Source organism: Aptenodytes forsteri, unplaced genomic scaffold, assembly GCF_000699145.1.
Source record: "Aptenodytes forsteri isolate BGI_AS27 unplaced genomic scaffold, ASM69914v1 Scaffold486, whole genome shotgun sequence".
NCBI classification, from domain to species: domain Eukaryota; kingdom Metazoa; phylum Chordata; class Aves; order Sphenisciformes; family Spheniscidae; genus Aptenodytes; species Aptenodytes forsteri.
The window spans coordinates 532,440-541,664 of NW_008795717.1; the positions used below are offsets into that span (position 1 = coordinate 532,440).

Consider the following 9,225-nt stretch of genomic DNA (forward strand, 5'->3'; position numbering starts at 1 on the left):
TTTTTTTTTTTAAGAAAAAGGCCCCTGCCTCTACCCACACTAAGGAACTTTGTCTATTATTATGGAAAAAGAATCAGAGCTCGCATTAAAGTAAGGTGTGTAACCAGCAAAATCATAGCAGTCTGCAATTCAGTACAGAGCAGTGCAAAAAAAAAAACAACAAAACCACCAAACCAAAAAAAACAAATAACAAAACAACCCCCAAAAATCCCCCAAGTCATTTGGAATGAGCCCTCAGAGCAGGGTGGGCCCCTTAGTGCTTCGGGGCACAGAAGGAAAAAAGCACCGACTTTCAGTCTCCCAGAGCTTGTTGGCAGGTGTTTTGCTTCGGGAGGGCTGTGTAGAAGGTAGGAGTGAAGGTGTCGAACGGTAGTTAATATAGCTGGCAATAAGCAGTGTTGCTTCAACAATCTAGGGAGAAAGAAAATTATTAACTGCAAGTCAATTAGAGGTAAGAGTGCCCTTTGATTTTTAGAGCCTATTGACTGCATAACTTTTGCAACTGGCTTTCTCACATGGAATTGTTTGGTTTTGAAATGAAGGTCTGTAAGAGTTAGGTAGAATAAGTCTCGATTAAAGGTTCCAGCTTACAAGGGATTTATTGAATATATATAGCTAGTGCAGCAGCCACAAGTACCGGTCCCCAGGGCTTGTACAAAATGCCCAGCTGTGATGCTGCCAGCTGGAAAGAAACTCACTGTTCATTTTGTAATTACCTTTGGAATTGCCATCGTGAAAAGGAGTTTTTCAGTGCTGTTTTTTCCAGAACTCCTGTCTTTCATTTGACTGACTACAATCATGAAGTCATCTCGACAGCCTCCAAAGGTCAGCACAGAGGAGTATGAATAAGAGACCTTCAAGTGCTGCAGACAACAGAGAGTTTGAAAGAGTCATAGTTCTGTAAAAGAAAAAACGGCCACCTTAAACCAGTACATTTGCTACTTAATGCAAGAACACCAGATCGCCAGCAGTAATAGGCAGTATAGGTAACTGGCTCTATAGGTAACAGCTGGCAGAGAAATCTAAAATGAGAATTGCATTTCTAGTTTTCTCCTAGCTTGCTCGATGCCTCGCTGCTTCAGAGCAATAGTCCAAACTTTGTTATATCCCAGATGGTGGTAGTAAAGCACATACCACTGAGATTTTGCAAGATGTATGAGCATGTTTGCTGCCCATCAAAGAGGCAGTTAGCTGTTTCATGAAACCTTACCTTACACTGTAGCTGTAATTTTCCTTTGTTTATGTAGCGTTCAAACATAGCACTGACTTCCCTCATCTCTGACTTCTACAAATTAACTTCTGGATCCATTTGAAGTTAAAGACAAACTTTTAGTGACTTTAAGTGGACTCAGGGGAATGTCTTTCTGTGGGAGGTAAGTTATTTTTCTTAAACAGTGTTCCTCACCGTACCATAGTGTTATAATCCAGTATGCTGATACCATCTTCATTCACAGCTATCCAGACTGGACAGTCTTCCAATGAGGAAGGCAAAATAGGCTAGAGAAAAAGAAAATTATTAATTTAGATATTTCTTGACCACCACACAAAGATGTTTCTGACGTAAATCTTGGGGTTTAAGGATAAAGTGGAGATGAGAGAGAATCCTATAGGCTTACTGGTCTGACCTGGTTTGATTTTTTTAAGAGGACTTCTCTCAAAAACTGGAATAACGTTTTCAGATTTACATAGAATTTTCGGACTAGTGGCACAAGAGATGCAATGATAATGAAGGCTTTGATATTAATTAAATTCCGTCAGTGTAGTTAAAACTGAAGGAAATGCTAGGACAGAGCAACAAAACAGCAGTTCTGCTCTGCTCTGATTCTTATACTACTCCCATCAGTCAGTCAGGCAGTGAAGCCTGTTGGTTTCTATAATACCAGTGCACCCAGTACCATCACATCAATGCAATTTTCTTTCTTACAGCTTTTGACAAATATGCATCAATTATCTGTTAAAGATGAGTTATGTGTTGTTATGGCTAATGACATGAATCTTTCCTGGGAGTCTGCTATTACGTGGCTAATGCCATTGGCTTTTTTAAACATTGCTGTTTAACTATTGAAAAGTTATAAAATATGTTAATCATCAGAAATACCAACATTATTTAAGCTGAGTGGAACTATTCTATATTCTGATTCTTCAGTGTCAGTAACCTCAAATACCAGTAGCCTCTCCTGCTTTTACTGCTGACAGTGGAAATAACTGTCTTTTCAAAAACTTCTTGTATATTTACTCAAGAGATCCCTTTCATCCTTAGACTTTATTCCATAACTATAGCAGCTTTGACTTCAAAGCAAGAGACATGTAACTATGAACGAGACCTATCTCAAGCTTTCAATGGAGGAGGTTTCTGCTGGGTTGGGGAAGATGGTTAATGCCAAAACAAGATTTCCCAGACAGCCACTATGTGCTAAGACATTAGTTTGGGCATAGGTAATAGGTACAGAGCTCTAGTCTGGGATGGGCTGAGGGATGGTACAAGCTACTTGGAGAAGCACTCCCTCCAGCTGTTCTTTGCTGTCCCACTGATGCCTGTGGGCTGGCAGCTTATCCAATACGTGCTTTAGTTTGTCTGTTTCTGCACCAGGACGTTAGCAGTGCTTGCCTCTCTCACGTGGCAAGGAAAGCAGCCAGCTCTGTGTCAAGCAGAGAACAGGACTGAAATACCCATTCTTTTAGCTAGCATCAGCTGCCAGGTGTGATTTATGGGGGACTCCTCCCTTCCACCCCCCCAGTGGTATGTAAATAGTATTTTTTAAACTATCATTGCAGCCTTGATGACCTGGGAAATTCCTGTCTGAGAAAGCTTTGGCAAGGTTTGTAAGGAGAGTTAGTACCCTGTATTATGATCAACTGATGCAGCCAGGGAACCTTCAGTGTTTATTTACTGAACGCTAGCAACCCCTAGTGCTTAGAACATGTTTCTCTTCCTTCTTTCTAAACCTGTGTGGTACCAAACAGAGCTGTTCGTTCAGAACAGTCTTGTTCAGTTTTTCCTCTTCCTGAAGTAGAAGCATTTTCAACCCGTCTTACCAGATATCATAGGTATATGTCTGCTCAGATAGTTCACTCTCAGGAAAAGGAAAAAAAGCGTGCTCCAGTTACCTTAGCAGCAAATATTTTGGTTCCAAAGAGAGGCCATTTCCGGGCCACCGTCAAATAAATTCGAACGCATTCTGGTGGAGAGCATCCGTGCAGCACTGTCCACTTCGTCGCCAGCGTGTCAGCCAGTTGCCTTTCAGAATCCAAGACACAAGACGGCATTATTTACTAATGTCTTCCAAGGAAAGGTGAGTAAAATTATGACAGTTAATAGATGTACCTCTCATTCCAAAAGAGCTGTTCTACACAGCACAACTGACAGTGCTAACAGCCCTGTCCATAATGAGGGTTGTACAACCTGAGTTTATTTTAGCATTTTCTCTACTTCCACAATTATTTTACTGCTAGTTTACTTGAACACCCAGGAATCCCAGTCACATATAGGTTGCTCACTAGTGTATATATTAAACAACTGTAACTACAAACACTCAGGCAGCTGTTACAGTAAAATCCTGCCCAGCTTGTCTTCACATTCAATTATACTCTCACCTTCATCTTAACTTGTCTGTAGTATGCTCTATATGGAGTGGCAATATATATTAACTCACTCTTGATTTGGCTCACTAGGGATGGTTTGGCAGTTATCTTGCTACATGCAGATGGAATTTGCTTCCAAAAGGAGGTAATTGTGTTAGTTCCACCACTGCATCCCTAAGTAGCTTTGGATCTGGAAGATTATCATTCTCTCTCATTAAAACAGTTAGAGCTGAGATCCATGGCAGCATGCGAACTCTGTACTTGAGATCTCTGCATTGTGTGTGAGAATTTCCAAGTCAGAATATCAAAAAGCCCTGCCAAAATATGTCCTACCAGAGTTGCTGCATGGCCTGAAGCAGCCCATATGTGCTGGCTTTATGGCTCATTGCAAATGTTAGGCATCTGGATTCAATCGACACTTGGGGGAAGGGTAAAACAAAAATTCAGAAACAGAATTTATCTTAGGCTTAGGTTACAGTTTGTTGGAACTGAGATGCTTAATTTGGAAGTGAAAGGATTAAACTTCTTGTTGAGGGGAAAATCAGTTGGTGATTTTGCTCTTTTTATATTAGTTAACTGCTATTTTATTTTGAAGGAACCTTTTCCTGACACTTGTGTTTCGTTTCTACATCAAATAATCTTGACAGGGCTCCTTGAAACTTCTTAAGTATAAAGACAGAATTTTGCAAGTAAAATTTGTTTCAGTGCAAAGTACAGAAGAGCAAACAATTTACCTGAGCTGTTCAGGAGTAAGGTTTTGCTTGTAGCGTTTGGGGTAGAATTTATCTAAGACCTGGTGGAGAAGATGCTGCATTTTTGATTGTGATGTTCCCCCAGGACTTGAAGATCCTGGTCGATCCAAATCCCCAAATTCCACCTAAGACAACATCACAGTTTATAGTGCAACAGAACTATGGGATTTTTAGTGCAGTAAAACATTCCATGAATTTCCATACCGATAACTACTGCGTTTATTAGTCATGCAAAAAGACACCATTAGGCTGGGGAACTTTGTCTACAGCATTTACCACAGTAAATGTATACCACAGAGCAACTACTGAGGACATGACTGCCCAAGGAATTCTTTATTGATCTAAGAAAGTGGAACAAGATCTCAGCCAGCTACTTGTTGTAGGGAGACACTTCTGTATAACTGCCAAGCTTTTGGGGTTTGTTTTCAACTGGCCAATTAAAACAGCCTATTTATAAATCGTTTGGACAATGTTCCTGGCTTCTTCATCTCAGTTTATGTTGCTTTAACAAATGCAACAATCAGTTTCAGCTCAGTAAGAAACTATTATCCTGCTTGTCATGCCCACAACCCATATTGTGTGTTTTATGTGGTAAAATGCTAAATGCAAGCCTGAAGGTCTAATGGAGGATCCCACAAGGTGCTCCTCCTGAGTAAGAGGCTATTGGCAGTGCAACAGGGAAAGTTTTTACTATTAAGTGGAATTCTAGTAGTGATACTATTTCCATATTTCTAAGACACTACTTGGAGCAGTTCTGGGGATAGTCCAGCCTCACTGTTTTTGCCAATATTTTTCTTCAGAAGGAAAGGAGAGGCACTCCTATAGCAAATTTCCCTACAGCAAAAGGTGTTCTAACAAGATATGTATGCTAGTATAATGTGTTTGGCATGGTACATCTCAGACTGTATGTTTGATAAGAACAACCACTTTTGATGTAAGAGAGGGCTGCTTAGTCAAAGATACTCAGTGTACAGCTGAAGTCCCTGGAGGACAAAAGGGAGGATTTCTGCCCATAGCCATACTCACCTGAGCCATCAGAGCCACCATTTCCAGAGCTAATTCCTTATTAACAGGAAACCTTCCATTGGCTATTTCACTGCTGACTTGGAAGGCCAGTAGCAACCGCTCCCGGTCTGTCTCACCTTTGGCCTGGCTCCGAAAATATAGCCTAAAAAGCAGAGAGGATTGTGAAGGTAAAAAGATACTGTGAACTGGAAGTAGAGGTGAGAACTTTAGTCAAGGTGAGTAAAAATAAAAGTGGGTTTTTTTCCCTCCTTCTCCAAAGTGAACTTTGTGTATTGCGGGGGTACTGGACAGAGATTTGGAAGCTGAGGTGCTTCCCTTATGAACAAGATTTAGGCAAGGAGGCTCAAAACATGCTTTCTAGCTTTGGAAGCCATTTGAATTATGAGCACCAACCACTTCAAGACAGTGAAGCCTTATTAAACACAGGTAAATCAGTGTCCGTCTGTCCCCATCATGCACAGACAGGCAATATTTAAGATATGGCCTTCTCTGCTCACAGAATACAGAAGTGCCTCTGCTCTACATGTATAAACTTCTACATGACAACCTTGTAAACTTGTTATTTTTGCCAGCTTTGTTTTGACCACCTACACTGATATTGTTATTAAAAAAAGTCTTCAGTTTGCTTCAGCAGGAAATAAGAGACCCAATTAGTAGGCTTTATTTCAAAAACTGAAGAAGCATTCTTGTAAATCAAAGCTTCCTACTATTTTTTATTCCCTTCACACTTGCAATTTCTTTGACCTGGTATAGCAAGATGACTAACGGGTGTTGAAGCCACCAGCCTGGGGAATGCTTCCCAGAACCATTCCTCATGCATGCCTATTTACAGCCCACACCATCTAATTAAAGTATTAATTTACAGCTGCATCTATGACTATATATTCCACAATACCACAAAAGATATTCATTCCAGTGGATCAGTTTGTTTATTTTTATGTCAATCTAAGATTAACACCACCATTAGGACCATAGTGACCTTACACATGTCTTATCAGAGTCCTTGGTGTTAGAACAGCCTAACCTTGGGAAGACCTTATCAAAACATCCTTGCTGTCCAGTCTAGGCACATTCCAGTCCAACAAAATAATACTGCAAAGTTTCACTCCTGAAACAAATACTGCCTTCTGGGTCAAAAGCAATAACTTCTGCTTCCACCTCTGTATACCAACTAACAAAGTTCACAGAAATTTGTTTCCACCATCACAGTCAACAAAGTCTTCATATATTCAATACAGAGCTTCGTATCTTTTTGGTTCTGGAGTGGCCTTTGTTTTGCCTGCAAACATTATTCGCATGCAGAAAGCCATTCCTTGTTCTTATACACAGTTCTCCATTCATTGTAATTCAGAATTCCTGTCTGTATTATAAATGATGAACTTGTTCCAGTTTTTGGTTTAGATCTTTGTCTCATACTTTCATTCTCTATCATCTCTTGTCATCTAACTTTTCACATTTCTTTCTTTATATAGTCTGGGCACTGCTACTACATGTCTCCTCTACAACTCATGCCATTTAGAACATTGTTCTTGTATCTTTTTCATCTTTGTGATTCTTCACTTAATTGCAAGTTTCAGCATATTCGTTTTCACTGGTGATTTTTCCCCCAGGTCTCTCTTCCTCTCACCTAACACACATTATTTAATTATGTTTTAGGATCTAGGCAAATGAAATTGTGCCAAGTATGTCTTACTGTGCTACAGCTAGCTCTTAAACCATTTTACGTCTGTTCTGCTATTGCAAAGTGTTTTGGGTTTTACCTCTAGGCCATATACCCTCTTTTACACATGTACCACGCACAGAAGTCATCACATCTCAGGTAGGATTTGAACACATCTTAGCTCAAATAGTTTTGGCACTAACAGTACTATAAACTACTGGCCATCTACAGAGATATATCCAGTCTAGAAATGTTTAACAGCAGTAGTGAGGCCAACCAACAAAACACAGTACCTGTTCTTATAGGTCAACTTCACAATTCTTGTGCCGCCTTCATATTTCCCAGGATGCAATTCTTTTAAGGCTTGTTCCCATTTAGAAATGACATCACAGATCTTTAAAAAATATCATGGAGAGAGGAGAGACACTGAGGTGAAATGTATAGTCAAGGCTTGAGGGGAAAGTAAGTGGAAAAAGTGTTGTAGAACACAGAAGATAAGGAAATAGACTGGATCAGCATAAACACAGCCAAAAGTGGCAAAACAATTCCTTTTTGTATTACACAGTATGTAAAAATTCAAGTGTTTCAACTGAAAACTCCAGCTCTAATCTGCAGGGGGACATCTGTAAGTGACTTCTGGTCTGGTAGCAACTCTGTGGCTATGTCTATGTTAGCAAGCAGCAAAGCCCAGGAGGAGCAGATCTACACAGTGGAACACCTGTTCCTAAGACTGTATGCCCACACTATATGAGTTTCAAAGGATTTTCCTTTGGACTAGCTTTAGTCTGATCAGAGGGCCTGAAAGCCCACTACTCTGTTGGATCACATCTTCCAGTTCATGTTTCACGTAAAAAGAATCCATTTCATGCTCTCTAAGGTTGCTCCTTAATGTGAATCAAAGCATGGTTAACAGGAATGATTGGCAGGTTTGCTTCAAAAGTGCCCTCCTGAGCTAAACTAAAGCACTAATGTATCCTCCGAATAGCAGCTATCTACATGCTTGGCTAAACCAAACCCTTGGATATGAAAGTCCAAACTTTGGGAACATTCAGTCCTAGATTCCAACTTTGTAACTCAGACGTATTTTTAGTAATAGCATGGTTAATCTCTCTGGTTCCATTCAACTTCTCTTGGTTATTCCAGTCCTTTTACAAGTGGTCTAATAAAGGCCCCTACTCTTTTGATAGCATCTCACTAAAAGGAATGTGAACATAAGAAGGCACATGAAATACATAATCAGATATCCTAATCCTCTCTTAAGAAGCTATTGAGGTTGCCTTGGCACGTAAATAACAAGTTAATAACCAGTAAAAGCAATGCCTTTAATTGTCTCAAGCTCCTTCCTTTACTCTAGTATCTCATCTCTCCAAATGGTGGTTCAATTGCCAGCAAAGCTCTAGATTATCTATCTGATCTGTATCAGGCCATGAAAGCGAAGTATATAACTTGGCACTGTCTATGGTAGTTTCCTCTTCAAACCATCTAATTTAAAGTTATTGGCATCTTTTCCCTCTGTTGCCCAATGTGAAACTTTACACTGTGTAAAACTGAATGTTTATGTTCCTTACAGGTATCAGGGCCTCTTCAAAGTTGCCACCACCACTATTCCTCCATCAATGCTGTACGACAAATTATTCTCCCAGATTTGTACCAAAATCTGATGTGTCTCATTCGTGGCCGCTAGCCTGCTCACTTAAGACAGTGATCCAGACAGTCATCTCCATATTAAAGACACAGATGTTAATACTTTATCTGCTTTCCTTTTCCCTTGATCTGAGGCACTCCTCTCTTTTTTAAAATGAAGGCATACTCTGCAGAGCTTTCTCCCCTAAGTACACTCATCAACAATGAAAGCCTGATTTATCTGGAGATAACAAGGAGATACTTCATAATCCAATAGATGAGATTTATATAGACATGCTAAGAGGCTCACAGCCTAACATAAATTTGTCTCAATTAGGAGTGTCGCATTTGATGTTAGTTGTGCTATCTGATCATGCTAGCTAGCTCAGTCATGTTTTAATTTTGTAGTCAATTTTGTAGTCAAGACAAATTAAACTTTAATATCTGCTAAAATCTGAGTTAAAGACTTCTTAAAAATTGACCAATTTATCACCTACTAAAACAGAACATGCTTTGTCTTAACTAGTATCTCAGACTAGACTGAGCTAATGATAGAATCATAGAATCATTTAGGTTGAAAAA

The 9,225-nt window shown here is 39.8% G+C and overlaps 1 protein-coding gene across 1 annotated transcript in view; it reads right to left on the bottom strand.

The window, feature by feature from the left end:
- Positions 1 to 234: 234 nt before the first annotated feature.
- Positions 235 to 9,225, bottom strand: part of PLEKHH1 (pleckstrin homology, MyTH4 and FERM domain containing H1) — a 41,906-nt gene continuing 32,915 nt past the window's right edge. The window contains exons 21-27 of the mRNA XM_009283551.1: positions 7,314 to 7,414; positions 5,361 to 5,502; positions 4,317 to 4,459; positions 3,109 to 3,238; positions 1,411 to 1,497; positions 717 to 863; positions 235 to 411 (exon numbers count right to left, since the gene is read on the bottom strand). Coding sequence (XP_009281826.1) covers positions 235 to 411; positions 717 to 863; positions 1,411 to 1,497; positions 3,109 to 3,238; positions 4,317 to 4,459; positions 5,361 to 5,502; positions 7,314 to 7,414 — 927 coding nt within the window. The remainder of the gene's footprint in view (positions 412 to 716; positions 864 to 1,410; positions 1,498 to 3,108; positions 3,239 to 4,316; positions 4,460 to 5,360; positions 5,503 to 7,313; positions 7,415 to 9,225) is intronic.